Source organism: Salmo salar, chromosome ssa18 (assembly GCF_905237065.1).
Source record: "Salmo salar chromosome ssa18, Ssal_v3.1, whole genome shotgun sequence".
NCBI classification, from domain to species: domain Eukaryota; kingdom Metazoa; phylum Chordata; class Actinopteri; order Salmoniformes; family Salmonidae; genus Salmo; species Salmo salar.
The window spans coordinates 23,022,078-23,044,413 of NC_059459.1; the positions used below are offsets into that span (position 1 = coordinate 23,022,078).

Here is a 22,336-nt window from a genome sequence, read left to right on the forward strand (position 1 = left end):
CCAGAGCTGCCCGCCAGTCAGGAGTCGCCAGAGCTGCCCGCCAGTCAGGAGTCGCCAGAGCTGCCCGCCAGTCAGGAGTCGCCAGAGCTGCCCGACTGCCCGGAGCCGCCAGAGCTGTCCGCCAGTCAGGAGTCACCAGAGCTGCCCGACTGAGCTGCCCGCCAGAGCGGCCCGCCAGCCCGGAGCCGCCAGAGCGGCCCGCCTGCCCTCCGGCCCAACCCGAGCGGCCCGCCTGCCCCCCGGCCCAGCCCGAGCGGCCCGCCTGCCCTCCGGCCCAGCCCGAGCGGCCCGCCTGCCCTCCGGCCCAGCCCGAGCGGTCCGTCTGCCAGGGTCAGCCCGAGTGGCCCGTCTGCCAGGCGCAGCTATCGGCGCCACCGAAGTGGGCGATGCCGAAGGTGGAGCGAGGTCCACGTCCCGCACCTGAGCCACCTCCAGGATAGGTGGGTTGGGGAGGGAGAGTGTAGCACAGTGCCGTCGTTGACGGCAGCCACCCTCCCTTCCCTCCCTTATTGTTTAGGGGATATTGTTTCTTGTTTTGCCTGTTTCTTGTTTAGCGTGAGTAAGCCTTACAAGACTGTTGGGTTGATCGTGAGTTCGTTTTGTTTATTATTTTGGTGTTCACTTTTGAGTTAAATAAACGTCAAGATGAGCATCCACATTCCTGCTGCATTTTGGTCCTCCTTTCCCGACGACAACCGTGACATGATGTTCTCCTGAATTAGAATCTTCAATCTCTTGTGATGGCATGGTTCTTTCTAACATCATCAACTGTAATGTCATAATCATTTGAAATGTACATTTAAAATGTAAGAAATAACTATTTGCATGTCGTCATCAATAAGACTTGGCTCAGTGGTATACTGGAATAAGAAGTACTAGCCTACCACATTCCACTACACATCAACATTAAATCATTCTGTTTAAAACATCAGTCTAGTTTCATCTTGACATTTTTTATTTAAGCCCTCCACATCTGATAGCTTTTCTTCTTTAAAGTTGTTTTTATTTGTTATGTTTATTGAATAGGGCACTAACAGTATCCCCATTCCCCCTTTATTCATCCCTCCTGAACAAAAACAAACCAATTCAACTAATATCTGTTAGACCAGTCACTATAAGACAAACAAGTGCTCCAGTGTCATAAGTCTTTTGTCCAGTTGCTCAAAGTAATGAGGAACTGTATTCATCACACATCTCCTCTTTACCAAAGCATGAGGCCCAACATCTTCCTGGCCCTCGGTGATGACTCGGCCCAGCACAGGAGGTGGTACTATGAGATGACTGTAGACCAGGTGGAGCCCTTCCTCACGGCTGAGCCCACTCACCTGCGTGTGGGCTGGGCCAACAAGGAGGGTTACAACCCCTATCTCACGGGTGGAGAGGCCTGGGGGGGCAACGGGGTAGGAGATGACCTCAGCTCCTATGGCTTTGACGGGCTGTACCTCTGGTCAGGTGAGGGAACACTACGAGAAGGGAAGATGAATGAATTTTCGCGGGTGTTATTATGTGCTGGATAGGAGCAGTTTCATTGAGAAAGTCTTCACAATCATGAAGCAAATGCATCTGTCATTTCTGCCATAAATTTTTTGTGATTCGTTTATTTTGTTTTATTACATACTCAGGTTACAGGGGAAAGCATTTCATACAGAATCTACGTCTGCCAACTATGAATGTAAAGTCTGGCACTCTATCTGTCCTGTACATCAGGCTGTGTTGGCCGGAGAGTGAGCTCTCCCTATCACCACCTTCTGAGGGAGGACGATGTGGTCAGCTGCTGCATTGACCTCGTTGCCACCTGTATCTCCTTCCGGGTCAATGGGCAGCCGGTCCAGGGCATGCTGGAGAACTTCAACACTGACGGACTGCTCTTCCCAGTGGTCAGCTTCTCGGCTGGTGTCAAGTGAGAGTATTACCTACAGTGGGGAGAACAAGTATTTGATTCACTGCCGATTTTGCAGGTTTTCCTACTTACAAAGCATGTAGAGGTCTGTAAGAGACGGAATCTAAAACAAAAATCCAGAAAATCACATTGTTTGATTTTTAAGTAATTAATTTGCAAATGAATGCAAATTAATTACTTACAAATCATACAATGTGATTTTCTGGATGTTTGTTTTAGATTCCGTCTCTCACAGTTGAAGTGTACCTATGATAAAAATTACAGACCTCTACATGCTTTGTAAGTAGGAAAACCTGCAAAATCAGCAGTGTATCAAATACTTGTTCTCCCCACTGTATATGTGTTGTTGGCATACTTTCCGTTCTTTCAATGAATCTACCTATATTTCTGGAGTGCTTTTCTGAAAACATAATTTCCCATTTCTATATGAATGTGATCTGATTCTGTTTCAATGTCCAGGTAATAAATGTGTGGCTCTGTCTGATCAAATCTATGTGTTTGTCTGGACTGTGTGACCACAGGGTGCGTTTTCTGCTGGGTGGGAGACATGGAGAGTTCCATTTCCTGCCCCCTCCAGGCTTCGCCCCGTGTTCCGAGGCTCTGCTCCCCAGGGTGAAGCTGAGGGTGGAGCCGTGTCAGGACTTCACCCAGGAGCAATACCTTCTGGGCCCCACTGTACCCCTCACCCCAGCAACCTTTACCCCTAGTCCAGTAGACATCAGCCAGGTACCAAATCCAGTAGTACTTTGACCTCTGTACTGTCTTTGCACGTTTGACCATGGCCTTTAAAGCATGTCGGTGCACACAACCTACTTTAGCTAGGTGAAAACAGAGTAGGATCTATCTTCCCTCTTTTATCATATACCCCAACCCCATGTGGTTCCTTAGGTGGTGTTGCCCGTTCAACTGGAGCATATCCGTGAGAGACTAGCAGAGAACACCCATGAGCTGTGGGTCATGGACAAGATTGACCTTGGATGGACCCATGGAGCTGTGAGTGATGCAACTACTGAATGGGTTATGGCCTTGTATCCAAATCCCTTACATACATTCCTGTTTCTTGGTCTACTGATTGTATGGTTTCCATAGCAAGCTGCTCACAGCTGTTCATGTCAACAGTGTATATGTATTTTGACTGCTGTGCATTGTGATGTAGGTGAGAGATGACAGTAAGAAGCAGGACCCCTGTCTGGTGGAGTTCTCGAGGCTCCCAGAACAGGAGCGAAACCACAGCCTTCAGATGTCCCAGGACACACTCCGGTAAGCCTCCTCTGCCATTCACACATTCACATCAAAAGGACCTCTCAAGACACTTATTTTGTCTTTATTCTACTTCTTTGTGAAGGACTCTCATTGCCCTTGGTTTGCATATTGGACTGGCAGATGGCCGTGCTGATGAGGGAGTGAGATACCTGAGGCTCTCCACCAAGTATGTAGCTCTAGTCTTGAGACTCTTTATGAGTGAGTGTTCCTTTTGTCTTTTGTAGTAAATTAACCTTTCCTCTCCTGTCTAGGTATGAGATGCCTAGTGGGTACAGACCAGCCCCGGTAGACCTGAGCCACATCATCCTGAGTCCTGCCCAGGAGGCGGTGGTGGAGCTACTGGCTGAGAACGATCACAACGTGTGGGCCAGGGACCGGATCAGGCAGGGCTGGACCTACAGCTCACACCAGGTAGGCTTTGATACAAGGGTAGACCTAGCCAAACTACAGCAGCGGAATGAATGAAATATCTGCTTTGCCAAGAGCCTTGAAATAGGAGTCCATAAAAATGTTAGCTGGTCATTTAGTAGTGGTAAGCCTGGTTTGTCATTGTGGATGAGAATACCTTCCTGATATGACTTGATGAAGGATTTGAAGGAGCAGACTAGTTTGGTCTATACAGTGAGTGTACAAAACATTAAGAACATGTTTTTATTGAGTTGCACCACCTTTTGCCCATAGTACAGCTTCAATTCGTCTGGGCATGGATTCTATAAGGTGTCGAAAGCATTCCACGGGGATGCTGGCCCATGTTGACTCCAATGCTTCCCACAGTTTGGTCAAATTGTCTGGATGTCCCTTGGGTGGTGGTCCGTTGTTGATACACACAAGAAACTGTTATGTAAAAAAACAAAAAACAGCAGCGTTGCAGTTCTTGACACACTCAAACCAGTGCACCTGGCACCTACTACCATACCCCATTCAAAGGCACTTAAATATTTTGTCTTGCCCATTCACCCTCTGAATGGCACACATACACAATCCATGTATCAATTGTCTCAAGGTTTGAAAATCATTCTTTAACTTGTCTCATCCCCTTCATCTACACTGATTGAAGTGGATTTAAGTGACATCAATAAGGGATCATAGCTTTCGCCTGGATTCACCTGGTCAGTCTAATGTTTTGTACACTCAGTGTATGTGATAGTAATATAGTGGTAATGAGTGCTAATTCATTCTCTCTTTTTTTTCTAGGATGTGAAGGCCAAGCGGAGCCCCCACCTGGTGCCCTACAGCCTGCTGGATGAGAGGAGCAGACAATCTGGCAGAGACGGTGTGAGGGAGGCCGTGTGCACCCTGCTGTGCTACGGCTACAGTCTGGAGCCCCTGGACCAGGACAGAGGTATGGATGAATTCACATTCCACTATAGCAATGATTTTAATCAATAGTATAATCTTGTACACCTCTAATAATTATTCAAAGGTTATTTTAATGTGCTGTGTGGTGGAACATTTGTCATACTATTCCTTGTTTTACTGCTTAAAGAATTTTCTCTTGTTATTTGCTAGTATTTCTGTGCTGTTACTCCTTTGGATTTCAGGTGTTATGCCAGACCCATGTCACACAGCGGCTGAGAAGTTCAGGGTCTTCAGGGCAGACAAGTCGTATGCTGTGACCAGGGGGAAGTGGTACTTTGAGTTTGAGGCGGTGACGGCAGGGGACATGCGGGTAGGCTGGGCTCGTCCCCACTGCACACCGAATGGGGAACTAGGATCAGACATGCAGGCTTTTGTGTTTGACGGCTCCAAGGTGAGAAGACTGAAATGACTACTGGTGACATGCTGTAATCAATAATATTGTTTAGGATACATTGATAAGCTCCCACCGTTAGAAGTGAGTCATGAATTGGACATTACACACAGCTTGGCGTGTAGCCATTGGTAAGGTCTCTTGCAATTGCTCACTTCTGTCTCTCACACACAGGCCCAGTGGTGTCACCAGGGAGGTGAGCCCCTGGGTCGGCCCTGGCAGAGTGGTGATGTGGTGGGCTGTATGGTTGACATGGGAGAATGCACCATGATGGTCACTCTCAATGGAGAGGTGCTTTTGAACGACCGCGGATCAGAGCTGGCTGCCAAGGACTTTGACATCAACCAGGGTTTGTTAATTTGGTCAATCTCTTCTACCTCATAAACACCATCTTGATGTGTTGACCTGATGGTTTTCCCTCCTCCCCCTGTTCCTGTCGTTGCTAGGCTTCCTCCCTGTGTGTAGTCTCGGGGTGAACCAGAAGGCCAGGCTGAATCTGGGTCGTGACGTGGCCTCGCTGTGTTACTTCACAGTGTGTGGCCTACTGGAAGGTTATAAGCCATTTGCTGTCAACATGGCCAGAGACCCAGCCCTGTGGATGAGCTGGAGACAACCACAGTTCATCCCTGTACAGACAGACCATGATAGCATACAGGTTAGTCACCACACATCCACAAGCCAACCTGACCTGAACCAGGGGGGTATACTACAAAGCAGGAACAATGAGTTAGCCGGCTAACTTTGGTAAACCAGAAACAACTGAACAACCAGAAATAACTATTGATTTGATTAGGGCTGACCCCATTTAGTCGACTGGTCGATTGTTTGGTCGATAGGCTGTTGGTCGACCTAGGTTTTTTTGTTGTTGAGCAGTCTAAAATATATGTTTTTTTATGGCACATGAGACACCTGTCTTATTCACGCCTGTCTCAATGGACTAATGCATTGTGGAGGCCATGGAGATGGCACACCAGTATCACCAGTAGGACAGTTCACATCATTTCTAATCTACAATGTTTGTTTGGTTACAGTAATTTCTGTTAATGGATTGAATATATTTATTATTACAGTCTTTTACCGTTCTCATTGTCGGAGTGGAGACGTTGTTTGCGGACTGCACAAGCTAGGCTACACTTGTGAGGAACACGTTTTGGTTTATTTCATTCCATTTAGGAGTTTAGGCTGTTTGTAGCAGTCTTGTCAATGTTGAGTAAGGACGTTCACCTGATTATACATAGAAGTAGACCTAGGCTACCAGGCCTGCGTGCAAATGTAGCCTATAAATGTGCCCATTTAAGGATCTGATAGTATTTCTGATTGTCCTAACTCAGTAAATTAAGTCTGTTTTTACATCCATTGAGAATGACAATAGTTCCTCAATGTAGCCTATTTAAAAAATCTTTCCAGCTCTCTTTCGATAACCACTCAGTGTGAAAGGAGGGGAAAAAATGTCATGCTCTGATCCGGTGGAAACTTCATAAAATAGGCCTACCTGATTACCATTTAAACCTTGCGCAAATAGCCTACAGCTGTGTCTGTCTGGAGCTCACTGGAAGAGAAACTCTTGAGGGCACAGAATATTTTATACAATGTTGCAAGTTTGCTAGCAGGAGCTTCAGGCCTGACCAAAGTTAATAATTGATAAAATGTTTCAAGTTCTGTGCAGACAGTCCATGCCTAGCCAATGTGATTCATAGCATGTTTATTTTTATCAGGATAATTTCAACCTGCAGAATGCAATGTTTTTATTTGTTGGCTTTATGTAGGCTATTTTTACATAGATGGCAATAGAAGTTACTTTTAGAATTTTGATTAACCACATGATAATGATGTTGAGATACGAAGACTATTATAAATGAAATGAAACTGTTCCACAAAAATGTGCATATAAAAGTCATAACTGGTACGCAGATCGGTAGAAATGGTAAGATAAATTGGCACTCCAAATGGAAAAGGTTGCCGTCCCCTGGTGTAGCTTATTAGGAGCATAACAGCAGGAGCGTAACAGCAGAATCTGCAAAAGCCAGCAGCAGTGGGAGGAACAGGTTTCTTTTCTTCTGGTTAGGCTATCTTGATCTCTGGCTCCCTGGAGTCATTTGTGTGTCTTAATTATTTAATCACAGTGTGCTTAAAGCATCAGACTTGCTCAGTAGCCTACATATAGTTGATTTTATTAAAACACATATAGGGTGTGGCTATATAGGGAACAATGCGCGTTTAAACATTTTGACCAATCGATTGGTCGAAAGAACAGATGACTCTAGGTCAACAAAGATTTTTGGGGGTTGGGGACAGCCCTAGATTTGATTCCTACTGACTAAAGTTAAACTTAAATACTGTATGTGTTTGGTTTTTCAGTCAATTAGACCATGCCCATTTCAAGCTTATCTTTCAAAAAAATTGAAAGTTATTTCAGAATATTTATTCAAGTCATTGATCTTGCTTTGTAGTATACCCCTCAGTACTGTACGGGTCAATCTCTCGACTACAAGCATGTACAAGGTAGTTTAATCTTACCATTATATTTAGTAGCACAGGTCTTATTGTAGAAATGTGCGTATAATTCTATAAGTTGTCTTGTTTTACAAGGTGACAAGAATCACTGGGTCCACTGAGAGCCCACCGTGCCTAAAGGTAACACAGAGGTCATTGGGGCCCCAGAGTTGTGGCAGTGACATGGGGTTCTACAGACTCAGTATGCCTATAGAGTGTGCTGAGGCCTTCTCCAGACCAGTAGGTGCTACTCTACCTATCAGCAGCAGTGTCTCCACAGCCAGGAAAGACCTGCAGGAGTTTGAGGTGGACTCTGACTTTGAGATGCTGCTGAAATCAGCTCATGTTTACACTGGCTCCAGGGATGAGCTTAACCACAAGGACTACAGCCATGATAAAACATCCAAACTCAAACAACGGTAGGGAGACAAGGCTATGACAAACAATACATATACTGTATAATGGTTTGGGAACATTTTCAGAGGGAAAAATGCTCGCATTTCATGGTGTTGATATGCATTTTTTAATAAAAGTCAATCTGTGTATGTGTGCTCCTAGGTTCATGTTGAAGAAATCCAAACCAGAGTTGAACAAAAGCCACTCATCTGCCCGTCTACTGCAGGAGGTTCATGCTGACAAAGACGACTATGACCATCTGGCCCAGTCCACTACGGTAATACTCTTCAACTATTTTTACACATTTCAGACAGAATATGTGGTATATTACCTGTACAAAAATATAAGGCAAGATTTTTATGATTCCCTTTCAAACAGCCCCTTATGAACCACTTTCTTGCAGGTATACCCCTTTAATAATAATAACTTTATTTGTGTAGCGCTTTTCAATACAGGTAACAAAGTGATTCACATCATAAAATAATACAATAAAATAAAAAACACTAACAAAGGAACAAAAACAAAAGGAGAAAAAAAGATATGTAATTAAAATCATACATTGAAATCAAGCATCTTCATAAAAGTGTCTTCAGCAGGGAGATAAATAGAGGCACTGAATCTGCAAGCCTGATCTCCTCTGGCAGACCATTTCAAAGTCTAGGGGCCCTAATGGAAAATGACAGGTCTCCTTTAGTTTTCACACAGGCCTAGAGGTGTCACCAGGTTGGTGAGCCCCTGGGTTGGCCCTGGCATAGTGGTGAAGTGGTGGGCTGTATGGTTGACATGAGAGAATGCATCATGTCATGGTTAACAGTGCCCTGTCAGAGGATCTCAGGCTGTGTCCTGGCTCGTAGGGAGATAACAGATCTGAGATATAGGATGGAGCTAAACCAAGCCTAGCCTTAAACGTGATTAATAACATTTTAAAATCTATTCTAAAAGTGACTGGTAGTATAGAGGAGCTAAAATAGGTGTGATATGGTTAAATTACCTGGTGCCTGTTAAAAGCCGAGCAGCAGCGTTTTGAACTAATTGTAGACGTTGGAGTGAGTTTTGACTGAGACAGGTATACAAAGAGTTACAGTAATCCTGGCGTGAGGAAATCAGTGACTGAGTGACTTTTATACATATCAGTGGGTAACTGGCAAATTGGGAGGGGTGGGGGGTGTTGTTAAACCATGGAGTCTGTTTGCATTTGAAATTAGGGAGGTGTTAAACAATGAACGTGTTAATGAATTTACCTGCAGAAAGCAGAGAACCATTCACACAGCCCGATAGCTGTATTTTGGTAACCGGGCCTGTGAAAATGCAGGAATCAAGACTAGGTCTTTAGGTGGGTATTATTTTTCCATGTTTTGTACCCCCTACCGCTTTCAGATGTAAAGGTAAAAAGAAGCAGGCATGGTAATATAGTTTTATTTTTGTCTGTGTATGAAAGGGGTAAAGATAGCAAAGTCAATTGAGGGCATTTGTTAAAGAAAGTCAGTAACTCCCTGTAATCTTCCACAGTACTATTACTCAGTGAGGGTGTTACCTGGTCAGGACCCCTCCACTGTCTGGGTGGGCTGGGTCACCTCTGACTTCCACCAGCACCAGCTGACCTTTGACCTGGAAAAGATCCGCACAGTGACCGTCACCCTCGGAGATGACATGGGCAAGGTCCATGAGAGGTCGGTTCAATAAGGGACAAAGCAACATCATTTTGTGTCTACATTTTCTCTAGACATGTTTTGTTCATAATGTTTAAAAAGTGTTTTACAATCACTGTATTATTATTACAATAATGCTTTCAGACTAAAGTTAGATTTTGACATTCCCACCTTGTATTTCTGTATGTCAGTGTGAAACGTAGTAACTGCTACATGGTGTGCGCCGGAGAGAGCACGGGCCTGGGGCAGAGCAGGAGGAGTGCAGGCCTGGCCATAGGCTGTCTGATAGACACCACCACTGGACTGCTAACATTCAGCTCCAACGGCATGGAGCTGGGGACCTTCTTTCAGGTAAAGTCAACTGTTAAAGGTAACTAACAATGTTGCAAAGACAATGTTGCAAAGACAAGGAGAAGAAGGCTCCCAAAGCAAATACATATTAGTCATTAGTATTTAATGTGAATTTGTGTTTTTGTCAATAGGTTGATTTATAAAGAGAAGTCCCTACCAGTTGGGATATGATAGAATGTGTCTCTGAGTTATTCTTATTAACTGACCAAACTGCTATCAACCAGGTGGAGCCCAGCACTAGGCTGTTTCCTGCAGTCTTTGCCAAGGCCAACAGCTCCAATGTGTTCCAGTTTGAGCTAGGGCGCGTAAAGGTAACCTAAATGCTTTATTCATTGGTCACACTGTGATGACTCTCTCAGTTTGTCCAATTTCAAATGTGTTGTTTACAATACTATACAATCCCCAATGCATGTCCATACTGTTTAAAAATATAGATATATTACCATAATGGCCCTGCCACCGCATCCACAGGGTTACTTAACATTGTCATGAATGAAAAACCTTGTGTTATTCTCTTTTCAGAACATGCTGCCCCTGTCAGCGGGTCTGTTCAGGAGCCAGAGGAGGAATGCTATGCCCCAGTGTCCCCCCAGGCTGCAGGTGCAGGTGCTGTCGCCCATCCTTTGGACCCGTGTACCAGACCACACCCTGAGGGTGCAGGCTGCCCACCCTGATGACCGTCTCGGCTGGAGGGTCCAGTGCTTAGAGCCCCTGCAGGTCATGACCCTGCTCATCCCAGAGGAGAACAGGTCAGAGGTCAAAGGTCATATTTACTAATGCCTCAGAGCTTTCCAGGAGGAATGTATTGAGTCAGGAATGAATTTACTGTCAAAGCAAAGACACATTGTAACATTGCACTTAAAAAGAAATAAAGTTGCACATTCTAAATATGCTCCCAACATTTTAATGGGTACACCTGAGCTTTTTTTACATTGCATTTAGGTCATGCTATTTATCTCTCCCCCTGTAGGTGTGTGGACATCCTGGAACTCTCTGAGTTAGGTGACCTTCTGTCTTTCCATCACCACACCCTGCTCCTCTACTCTGCCCTCTGTGCTCTGGGCAATACTCGTGTGGGCCACGCCCTCTGCAGCCACCTGGACCAATCACAGCTCCTCTATGCCATTCAGAGCCCCCGCCTCCCCGGGCCGCTCCGCTCTGCCTTCTACCACCTCCTGGGCCAGGTGCACCTCAGCACCCACGCCACGGCCCGCCTCGCTATGAACCACGAGTACATCGTCCCCATGACGGAGCAGACCAGAGCCATCACCCTCTACCCCAGCCCCAGGACTAGTCGAAGCCCCCAGTGGGTTCCCAGAATGGGCCTCAGCACCTCCCTCAGACCCCGGATGCACTTCACCTCCCCCTGCTTCATCAGAGGAGATGGCATGGGAGTCAATGGTGATACTTGTGGTGATGGTGTGGTTGCAACTGGGGAAGGCATTCATATAGACAGCCCAGAGATCCCACTGGAACTTCTGAAGGACCTGACAGGGAAGATGCTGACTGAGGCTGTGTGGGCTGTGGGGCAGGGTGTGAGGGATCCTGAAGGGGGCAGCATTGAGCTGCTGCTGGTGCCCCTAATTCGGCTGTTCCACACCCTGCTGGTGATGGGGTTGTTTGGGGACGAGGACCTAGGGAAGGTGCTGACACTGATCGAGCCTGGAGTCTTCTCCCGACCTGCAGAATGTTCCCCAGAAGAAGCGGAGGAGGAGCAGGAAGAGGAAGAGCAGGAGGATGAAAATGTGCCAGATAGTGATAGAGAAAGTGTGATGGAGAGGGAGGGTGACAAAAGGAGGACAATTCCAAAGCTTCCAACAAAAGGACTGCTTCAGATGAAGCTACCAGAAGCTGTCAAACTTGAGGTACACTTTAGGAAGAAATACCTTGATTTTGGATCTGATGTTTTCCTTTGTGGTACATGATCTGTCGTCTTTGTCAATAGAAAAATTGAATGACTTGACATGAGTTCCCGTCCCTCTCTGTCCAGATCTGCCACCTGTTCCAATACCTGTGTGACTGTCAGGTGCGTCACAGGGTGGAGGCGGTGGTGGCCTTCTCAGACACCTTCGTGGGGTACCTGCAGGAGAACCAGCACTTCCGCTACAACGAGGTGATACAGGCTCTCCACATGTCTGCTGCCCTCACCGCCCGCAAGACCAAGGAGTTCCGTTCCCCGCCACAAGAACAGGTCAGGGGTCAGAGAGGATGATTACTTACAAGCCCTTAACCAACAATGCAGTTCAAGAAATAGAGTTAAGAAAATATTTACAAAATAAAATAAAATAAAAAATACCACAATAAAATTACATAAGAATAACGAGGCTATATACAGGGGGTACCGGTACCGAGTCAATGTGTGGAGGTACAGGTTAGTTGAGGTAATTTGTACATGTACGTAGGGGTAAAGTGAGTATGCATAGATAATAAACAGCGAGTAGCAGCAGTGTAAAAACAAAGGGGGGGCTAATGTAAATAGTTGGGGTGGCCATTTGATTAATTGTTCAGCAGCCTTATAGCTTGGGGGTAGAAGCTGTTAAGTAGCCTTTTGGACCTAGACTTGGCGCTCCTGTACCACTTGCTGTGTGGTAGCAGAGAGAACAGTCTATGACTTGGGTGACTAGAGTCTTTGACAATTTTTTGGGGACTTCTTCTGACACCGCCTAGCATAGAGGTCCTGGATGGCAGGAAGCTTGGCCTCAGTGATGTACTGGGCCATACGCACTACCCTCTGTAGCGCGTTACGGTCGGATGCCGAACAGTTGCCATACCAGGCAGTGATGCAACCGGTCAGGATGCTCTTGATGGTGTAGCTGTAGAACTTTTTGAGGATCTGGGGACCCTTGCCAAATCTTTTCAGTCTCCTGAGAGGGAAAAGGTGTTGTCGTGCCCTCTTCACAACTGTCTTGGTGTGTTTGGACCATGATAGTTTGTTGGTGATGTGGACACCAAGCAACTTAAAACTCTCGACCCGCTCCACTACAGCCCCCGTCGATGTGAATGGGGGCCTGTTCAGCCCTCCTTTTCCTGTAGTCCACGATCAGCTTCTTTGTCTTGCTCACATTGAGGGAGAGGTTGTTTACCTGGCACCACACTGCCAGGTCTCTGACCTCCTCTCTATAGACTGTCTTATTGTTTTTGGTGATCAGGCCTACCACTGTTGTGTCGTCAGCAAACTTAATGATGGTGTTGGAGTTGTGCTTGGCCTCACAGTCATGGGTGAACAGGGAGCACAGGAGGTTACTAAGCACGCACCCCTGAGGGGCTCCAGTGTTGAGGATCAGCATGGCAGGTGTGTTGTTGCCTACCCTTACCACCTGGGGGCGGCCCGTCAGGAAGTCCAGGATCCATTTGCAGAGGGAGGTGTTTAGTCCCAGAGTCCTTAGCTTAGTGATGAGCTTTGTGTGCACTATGGTGTTGAACACTGAGCTGTAGTCAATGAAGAGCGTTCTCACATACAGTAGGTGTTCCTTTTGTCCAGGTAGGAAATGGCAGTGTGGAGTGCGATTGAGATTGCATTATCTGTGGATCTGTTGGGGCGGTATGCGAATTGGAGTGGGTCTAGGGTTTCCGGGATGATGGTGTTGATTTGAACCATGACCAACCTTTTCAGAGCACTTCATGGCTACCGACGTGAGTGCTACAGGGCGGTAGCCATTTAGGCCGTTTACCTTCGCATTCTCGGGCACAGGGACTATGGTGGTCTGCTTGAAACATGTAGGTATTACAGACTCGGTCAGAGAGAGGTTGAAAATGTCAGTGAAGACACTTGCCAGTCCTGGTAATCCATCTGGCCCTGCGGCCTTGTGAATGTTGACCTGTTTAAGGTCTTGCTCACATCGGCTACGGAGAGCGTGATCACACAGTCGTCCAGAAGAGCTGGTGCTCTCATGCAGGGGGGCAGTTGTAGTTCATAGTTGTATCTCTGTCCACAAAGTGTAAAATGATATAATAAGATATTTTTCTTCTGGAGCATTATTGTATCTCCTCTACTCCCATCCACGCAGATCAACATGTTACTGGGCTTCAGAGAGGAGCAGGGGGACTGTCCATGTCCAGAGGACATCAGAGAGCAGCTGCTGGACTTCCACCAGGACCTCATGACTCACTGTGGTAGGTATCAGATCAATCTAGACTACTGTACTCCTGTCCTCATGACTCATTGTGGTTGGTAACCAGATCAATCTAGACTATTGTACTCCTGTCCTCATGACTCACTGTGGTAGGTATCAGATCAATCTAGACTACTGTGCTTCTGTCCTCATGACTCATTGTGGTTGGTAACCAGATCAATCTAGACTATTGTACTCCTGTCCTCATGACTCACTGTGGTAGGTATCAGATCAATCTAGACCACTGTACTCCTGTCCTCATGACTCACTGTGGTAGGTCATAGAGAATAACCTGAACAGGTGGGGTGTCATACAACAGCGTAAGCTTGTGTAAGAGAGCATACAGTTACTAACTTGTCCTACTATGCTTTCTAGAGACTTTGAAAGGGCATGGTATGGTACCTGGAATGGTACCTCCTGGGTTTTTTTTTTTTTTTTTACATGTATTTCTCCAATGCCTTATACAATGTTCTGTTGGTTGGCTTACTACAGTGGCAAGAAAAAGTATGTGAACCCTTTGGAATTACCTGGATTTCTGCATAAATTGGTCATACAATTTGATCTGATCTTCGTCTAAGTCACAACAATAGACAAACGCAGTGTGAATAAATTATTAACACACAAATTCTTGTATCTTTCTTGTCTATATTGAATACATCATTTAAACTTTCACAGTGTAGGTTGGAAAAAGTATGTGAACCCCTAGGCTGATGACTTCTCCAAAAGCTAATTGGAGTCAGGACTCAGCTAACCTGGAGTCCAATCAATGAGACGAGATTGGAGATGTTGGTTAGAGCTGCCCTGCCCTTTAAAAAACACTCACAAAATGTTTGTTTGTTATTCACAAGAAGCATTGTCTGTTGTGAACCATGCCTTGAAGAAAAGAGATCTCAAAAGACATAAGATTAAGAATTGTTGACTTGCATAAAGATGGAAATGGTTACAAAAGTATATCTAAAAGCCTTGATGTTCATCAGTCCACAGTAAGACAAATTGTCTATAAATGGAGTTCAGCACTGTTGCTACTCTCCCTAGGAGTGGCCGTCCTGCAAAGATGACTGCAAGAGCACCGCACAAAATGCTAAATGAGGTTAAGAAGAATCCTAGAATGTCAGCTAAAGACTTACATAAATCTCTGGGACATGCTAACACCTCTGTTCACGAGTCTACGATATGTAAAACACCAAGCAAGAATGATGTTCATGGGAGGACACCACGGAAGAAGCCACTGCTGTCCAGAAAAAACATTGCTGCACATTTGAGGTTCGCAAAAAAGCACCTGGATGTTTCACAGCTCTTCTGGCAAAATATTCTGTAGACAGACGAAACTGCAGTTGAGTTGTTTGGAAGGAACACACAACACTATGTGAGGAGAAAAAAAAGTCACAGCACACAACATCAAAACCTCATCCCCACTGTAAAGTATGGTGGAGGGAGCATCATGGTTTGGGGCTGCTTTGCTGCCTCAGGGCCTGGACAGCTTGCTATCATCGATGGAAAAATGTTTTCCCAAGTTCCAAAGTACATTTTGCAGGATAATGTAAGGCTATCTGTCCGGCAATTGAAGCTCAACAGAAGTTGGGTGATGCAACAGGACAATGACAAAAAACAAGGAAGTAAATCGACAACAGTAGGCTTCAACAGAAGAAAATATGCCTTCTGGAGTGGCCCAGTCAGAGTCCTGATCTCAACCCGATTGAATATACCTTTATTATTCCCAGCAAACCCTACCACCCTTCCCCCAATTGGAGTAAACTAATAAACAATAAGACTTAGGCTTCTACCTTCAGTTTGTACATCTTATACACATTTTACAGACACAATCTGTTTTACAATAGTTATGTTTTGTTTGATTTTAGTCCTTCCTCTGTTTCTGATATCCATCCAGTTTGATTTCTATTTGTAACTGTGCTATTTCACAACATTTCTGAACCTATATACATTTTACAGACCCCGTATGTTTTACATTGGTTATCTTGTTATTAGTCCCACCCTTCAGCTCCATTCAACCCCTCCCATCTATCTCTTAACATCATCCATTTTGGATTTCTATTTGCCATATATTTTTCAACTGTGCTGTGATGCTTCACAAAAGTACTGAACCTTTCTATTCTCATAGCTTCTACAGATTGTAAATTAAAAATAAACATTTTTGCTAAAATTATTATTATATTATTGATTGATTGATTGAGTATGGCTTTTCAAATCACCCACTTTTGCTATCTGCAGCATTAATTCTAGGCAAATGTTGCAATTCTTCAGCCATTCCTGGACCTGTGACCAAAAACGAGCTACATATGGACAGTACCAAAATAAATGATCTAATGACTCTGCCTCCTCACAGCAAAATCTGCAGAGCTGGGAAGATTGTATCCCCCATATATATAACATTCTATTGGTTGCAAGAATTTTGTATAGTAATTTAAATGGAAAGTTCTGAATCCGGCGTTGTTTTGCGTATCAATTCATAAACCACGTGCCATGGAATGGTGATATTCAAAATCTCTTCCCAGCTATTTTGCAATTTATATGGCACAGCTGTCAGTTTTTTGGTCCTTAAATGAAATTGGTATATGTTTTTATTCATCACACTTTTTATCACAACGTATAATTGTTCATGTGTTATTAGTTTAAGCGGAGTATGTTTGTCTATTGTTGTGACTTAGATGAAGATCAGATCAAATTTTATGACAAATCTATGCATAAATCCAGGTAATTCCAAAGGGTTCACATATTGTTTCTTGCCACTCTATGTGCAGGAATTGAAGTTGACCATGACACAGAGGTTGTGGAGGATTCCAATCGCTCCATCAAAGATCGTCTCTTCAGCCTGGTTGGGAGAGTAATCGGCTTGAAGAGGAGATCTGCAGATCCTGAAGAGGAAGACAGAGCACAGAATACCAGTGAGCCAAGCTCCACATTTGGGGGGGGGGGGTGGAGCTTACGACACAACATTAAGGATGATTTTTATATGGTCAAGCTAGAAGTAGGCTACTAACAGTGGTCATTGTCTCTCCCCCATAGTGACTCTTCAGCAGCTCATCTCTGACACGGTGGTGCGCTGGGCCCAGGAGTGTGTGATAGAGAACCCAGCTCTGGTCAGGGCCATGTTCTCTCTGCTGCACCGGCAGTACGAGGGCTTGGGGGGCCAGATGGGCACTCCCCTCCACAAGGCCTACACCATCAGCCAGGTGTCAGTGGAGGACACCATGGCCTTGCTGGCCTCTCTGGTGCAGATTCGCTCTCTGCTCAGCGTCCGCATGGGCAAGGAGGAGGAGAGACTCATGATCCGGGGACTGGGGTACGAATGGAGAACTACTGCTAGTTCTCTACTAGCTCTACTCTTGCCTCGTTACTTAAATGCCAAGCTAAACCATGTCTCGATTCATAATACAAACTCTGTTCTGTGGAAATGTTCAAATGTAATTTAATTTACTTCCAAAAATGTGATCTCAACATTGAGCCCAGAAACACATTCATAATATCTATTCACCAATCTTCAGCCCTGGCACTGAACCCCTCCATTGTTTATTTCCTGTGCAGAGACATAATGAACAACAAGGTGTTCTACCAGCACCCCAACCTGATGAGGGTTCTGGGGATGCACGAGACAGTCATGGAGGTGATGGTGAACGTCCTGGGGGAAGGGGAGACCAAGGTGAGACCGATGTGATATGTATCGAAAATAATGAATGTGTCCATTGTGAGAAAAGTGAATTAACTGCGAGTTGTTCTCTCTGCTTCTTTAGGAGATCACCTTTCCTAAGATGGTGGCCCATTGCTGTCGCTTCCTTTGTTACTTCTGTCGCATCAGTAGGCACAATCAAGGGTCCATGTTCGAGCACCTCAGCTACCTGTTGGATAATAGCAGTGTTGGCCTAGGTGAGCTGTGGAAGACTATATGATTACTATCAACAGTAACTTGAGATGTCATTCTCTCTGTATGTTTCCCAGTGTCAGCAACAGCAAATCAGCAACACTGTAAGCCTTATACTTATTATTATTTTTGTTTATTATCCCAGTGAGGATTTAAATATGTTTAGTGTGATCTCCTTAGCATCTCCGTCAATGCGTGGAGCCACCCCTCTGGATGTGGCAGCTGCCTCTGTCATGGACAACAATGAGCTGGCCCTGGCCCTGAGGGAACCAGACCTGGAAAAAGTGAGAAAGATCTGTTCCTCCTTCTTTATCTCCCTCAATCTTTTTTCTGTCCCTGACTGCATACAGTATGTTACCCTCTTAAGTCTGTTCAGCTCTCTCCTTTAACATTCTTCTCTCTCTCTCTGTCCTCTGTGTCTCTCTGTAGGTGGTGCAGTACTTGGCAGGCTGTGGTCTACAGAGTTGTCGCATGCTGGTGTCTAAAGGCTACCCTGACATTGGTTGGAACCCTGTGGAGGGGGAACGCTACCTGGACTTCCTACGCTTTGCTGTCTTCTGCAACGGTAACCTTTTACAACTGACTATACAGATACTCTAACTGTAGATGTAGTTCATGACTGATAACAGCTAGACTACAGAGTAGAAATTAGGCTAATAATCAGTCGATTCCTGACAGGGGAGAGTGTGGAGGAGAATGCCTACTTGGTGGTGAGGCTGCTGATTCGCCGTCCGGAGTGTTTTGGCCCCGCCCTGCGAGGTGAGGGTGGCGATGGTCTCCTGGCAGCCATGGAGGAAGCCATCAGGATCTCAGAGGACCTGTCTATGGACGGACCCTCCACGACCTATGAGTCCAACAGAACACTGTGAGTTAGAAAGGGAACACTGGAAGAACAAGTCTTTTGCCCTAGTAAACCAGTGACGTTTGGTTTTCCTACTGTTCAGCAAGAAGATAGGCTTCCCCACACACAATTAGAAGACACATTTTATATATATATATATATATATATTGTATGTACTGTAATTCTTTGACCGTCCCCTCTTCAGCTTGATTCAATAAGGCATCAAGTTATGTCAACTGACCTTTAAACATGAGTAAAATCATTATGTTGCACAGCACCTGAGTCATGTAAACACTTCTCTCTCCCCGCCCACACAGGAACGTGCTGCAGGATGAGGAGGATGACATAATCCACATGGGCCACTCCATCATGACCTTCTACTCCGCCCTCATCGACCTGCTGGGCCGCTGTGCCCCGGAGATGCACGTTAGTCTGTTTAACCTCCTGATGGGACCCTGTCAATAGTCCAATAGACTAGTGCTCTAATGTAGGACTCAAAAAAGTTCCCTGGGGCTACATTGATTGTCCATGCAGTGATTGACACTGCAGAATAATCCAAACCTTATGGGTTAAGAAGCTTTATTTGTGTCTGTGTCATATGTGTACCTCTGGCAACTGTGTCATTTGTGTCATGTGTCTGTGTCATGTGCTGCACATTACCTGACAGCTAGATCATTTGACGTTGGCTGTTTCTCTAAAGTTTTTTGAAGACATTGGAATGAATGTCAAAGCTTAAGAATAAAAGACCAATAAAGCTGATCACTTTGACTTGATTATGTTTGTCCAGCTGATCCATGCTGGGAAGGGCGAGGCCATCCGTATCCGGGCCATCCTGAGGTCCCTCATCCCCATCCAGGACCTGGAGGGAGTCATCGGCATCCCCTTCCAAATCCCCTCTCTAGCAAAAGGTCAGTCCTCTGTGAGAAGGCACTATAGTCTTATGTGGTTGTAAACCAAATCTTTGCAGCTTGTACTGTTTACATATATATATTTTTTTTTTCAGATAAGTTTGTTCTAGTCTCATCGTCCTGCTGGTGCTTTCTCTGTTATATGGTAGCAATTAGCCTGGGGTTAAGTTGGCTCAAGTTTTGAGACGGCTCGCCAAGCATGTATTACAGAACCACCATTTATAATTAGCCAAAATATAATGTGGTGAAATGATTGTCCAAATCTCCTTCTGTGCTTGTCATTTATCCAGATGGCACTGTAGTCGAACCAGACCCATCCACTGTGTTCTGCCCGGACCACAAGGCAGCCATGGTGCTGTTCCTGGACCGTGTGTATGGCATCGAGGACCAGAACTTCCTGCTCCACCTGCTGGAAGTGGGCTTCCTGCCAGACCTGCAGGCTGCGGCCTCTCTGGACACAGTGAGGGAGATATTGACCATACTGACACAGCACCACTGGAATGATCCACTGTTATGGACCTGAGGGACCTACAGGAATGACCACTGGAGTGATTCACTATAACCCCATTGGAGTGTTCAGCCACTGCACATTGTGGGACAAAGAGTGAGACTATCACATCACAAGGATTATCCTGTAACGCAGATGACGTGCACCATTAATACATTCATGAGATTTGAGTTAGGGTTAGTGTTGGAGATCTAGGCTCTGTAGTGTCTACTAACGAACACGGTGGGGCAGTGTTACCTTACCCACTGCATTTTTCCTCACTCACTCACTCATTCACTCCCCCTTCCACTCATTCTTACTAGTCTTCAATGTCCTATCCCTCTCCATTTCTGACTGTCAGACGTTTATGGATCAAACCCTTTTTTCTCTGTCTTTTTTGCCTCCCCTAGGCAAAAACTGCCCCTCTCTTTTTGGTCCTGACACTTCTGTAAACTAAATTTCACCTGGCTGCTCCTCTCCCTGCAGACTGATCTGAGTGCCACAGACATGGCCCTGGCTCTGAACAGGTACCTATGTACGGCTGTGCTGCCCCTGCTCACTAAGTGCTCCAGCCTGTTCTCTGGGACAGAGGGCCAGGGGCCGCTGGTGGATGCTCTCCTCCAGGCCGTCTACCGCCTGTCCAGGGCCCTCAGCCTCACCAAGGCCCAGAGAGACGCCATCGAGGACTGCATGCTGGCTATATGCAGGTGGGGGACATGGAAGTAATATTATTATAGTCTCTCCACACAGCTCACTTCTCTCCTCTATCACTTGCACACCTTCTCTACCATAGAGGCAGAACAGGAGCAGTTATTTAGAATCAGATGTAATTCAAAGGGAATTGTCAGTGCATACTCTATTTCTGTGTATGTGTTTCTGCTTGTGTCCTCAGTAAGCTCAGGCCGTCCATGATGCAACCTCTACTCCGACGGCTTGTTTTTGATGTGCCCCTTCTGACAAACCACACTAAAATACCACTCAAGGTTAGTTATATAATAGTAGTCACACACATACACAGGCCGTGTAATGTATGTGTCTATTTGGACATATATGACATTTCTGAAGAAATTGACTTTCGCCACTCCCTCCTTCCAGCTGTTGACCAATCACTATGAGCAGAGCTGGAAGTACTACTGTCTGATTGGAGGTTTGGGGCACCTGGGCTCCGCCTCAGAGGAGGAGCTTCACCTCTCCAGGAAGTTGTTCTGGGGAGTGTTCAATGCTCTGTCCAGGAAGGTACAGTTGGACCAACTCTTCAGCCTGTTTCAAAACAACCATTTGATGTTAACAGAAGTAATGGGATGAGTGTAAGCAATAGCCTACAATGGGAGCTCCGAAAAGCCTATTTGAAGGATAAGTCATATTGTAATTGGATCCCTTCATATCTATAAACATCTATTGGATATTGGAGGGGGCATGGGGTTTGTTTTGAGACCAAGTGTTATTGCTACTGCCCACACTAACCCACCCAGTCTATGATTTATATTACGTATGTCTTTTCCTGTGTAGCCCCAAGGCATGTGTTTGTTCATCTCCTTGTCTCCTCTCCTAAACAGCACTATGACGCTGAGCTCTCCAGGCTGGCTCTGCAGTGTCTGGCAGCTGCAGCTGGAGCCCTCCCTCCTGACCACATGGACCCTGGCTGTGTAGCCTGGATGGAGAGACACCCCTCCATGGATGCACAGGGACACTTTGACCCCCAGCCTGTAGACACCTCCAAGTGAGCCTGTAGCTAGAACCTTAGTGATACCATTATTCATCTCCTCTCTTGTGGAAATGCTCTTTAAATGTGTATATATAATATATATAATAATATATATAATAATTAAGTGGGTGCTTACATTTGTCCTATTTCACACATGTGAATTGGACATTTGTTTTTTGCATATCTTACTTCCCCTGAGAGTGGGGTCAGAGCCAATGATCAGCCATTATTGATGGCGACCCTGGAGCAATTAGGGTTAAGTGCCTTGCTCAAGAGCACATCGACCGATTTTTCACCTATTCGGCACAGGGATTTGAACCAGCAACCTTTCGGTTGCTGGCCCAACGCTCCTAACCGCTAGGATACCTGTCGCCCTCTATATATATATATATATGTCCATTTAAAGAGCATTTTATATATTATATTGTTCTGATATGTGTTATAAAGTGATTATTTTTCCCCGTTATTAGTGTGTCAGTACCAGAGAAACTGGAATTTCTGGTGAATAAATATGCAGAACACACCCATGAGAAGTGGTCAATGGACAAGGTAACTGAGCTTTGTGTTTACTATGAGTATATTAGCTTTGAGTTTAAAATGTGTA

General features: G+C 45.4%; 1 protein-coding gene across 1 annotated transcript in view; it reads left to right on the forward strand.

Moving 5' to 3' along the window:
* LOC106577062 (ryanodine receptor 2) overlaps positions 1–22,336 on the forward strand; it is a 78,445-nt gene that overhangs the window by 15,981 nt on the left and 40,128 nt on the right. Inside the window, exons 18-52 of the mRNA XM_014154774.2 lie at positions 1,211–1,452; positions 1,708–1,900; positions 2,422–2,626; positions 2,789–2,893; positions 3,057–3,160; positions 3,246–3,329; positions 3,415–3,574; positions 4,358–4,505; positions 4,705–4,913; positions 5,088–5,262; positions 5,360–5,568; positions 7,503–7,825; positions 7,965–8,079; positions 9,312–9,472; positions 9,643–9,802; positions 10,027–10,113; positions 10,325–10,551; positions 10,773–11,667; positions 11,793–11,993; positions 13,810–13,915; positions 16,674–16,817; positions 16,939–17,215; positions 17,458–17,572; positions 17,664–17,796; positions 17,972–18,075; positions 18,221–18,356; positions 18,470–18,656; positions 18,950–19,058; positions 19,420–19,540; positions 19,831–20,000; positions 20,514–20,734; positions 20,920–21,010; positions 21,123–21,263; positions 21,584–21,747; positions 22,203–22,281. Coding sequence (XP_014010249.2) covers positions 1,211–1,452; positions 1,708–1,900; positions 2,422–2,626; positions 2,789–2,893; positions 3,057–3,160; positions 3,246–3,329; positions 3,415–3,574; positions 4,358–4,505; positions 4,705–4,913; positions 5,088–5,262; positions 5,360–5,568; positions 7,503–7,825; positions 7,965–8,079; positions 9,312–9,472; positions 9,643–9,802; positions 10,027–10,113; positions 10,325–10,551; positions 10,773–11,667; positions 11,793–11,993; positions 13,810–13,915; positions 16,674–16,817; positions 16,939–17,215; positions 17,458–17,572; positions 17,664–17,796; positions 17,972–18,075; positions 18,221–18,356; positions 18,470–18,656; positions 18,950–19,058; positions 19,420–19,540; positions 19,831–20,000; positions 20,514–20,734; positions 20,920–21,010; positions 21,123–21,263; positions 21,584–21,747; positions 22,203–22,281 — 6,301 coding nt within the window. The remainder of the gene's footprint in view (positions 1–1,210; positions 1,453–1,707; positions 1,901–2,421; positions 2,627–2,788; positions 2,894–3,056; positions 3,161–3,245; positions 3,330–3,414; positions 3,575–4,357; positions 4,506–4,704; positions 4,914–5,087; positions 5,263–5,359; positions 5,569–7,502; positions 7,826–7,964; positions 8,080–9,311; positions 9,473–9,642; positions 9,803–10,026; positions 10,114–10,324; positions 10,552–10,772; positions 11,668–11,792; positions 11,994–13,809; positions 13,916–16,673; positions 16,818–16,938; positions 17,216–17,457; positions 17,573–17,663; positions 17,797–17,971; positions 18,076–18,220; positions 18,357–18,469; positions 18,657–18,949; positions 19,059–19,419; positions 19,541–19,830; positions 20,001–20,513; positions 20,735–20,919; positions 21,011–21,122; positions 21,264–21,583; positions 21,748–22,202; positions 22,282–22,336) is intronic.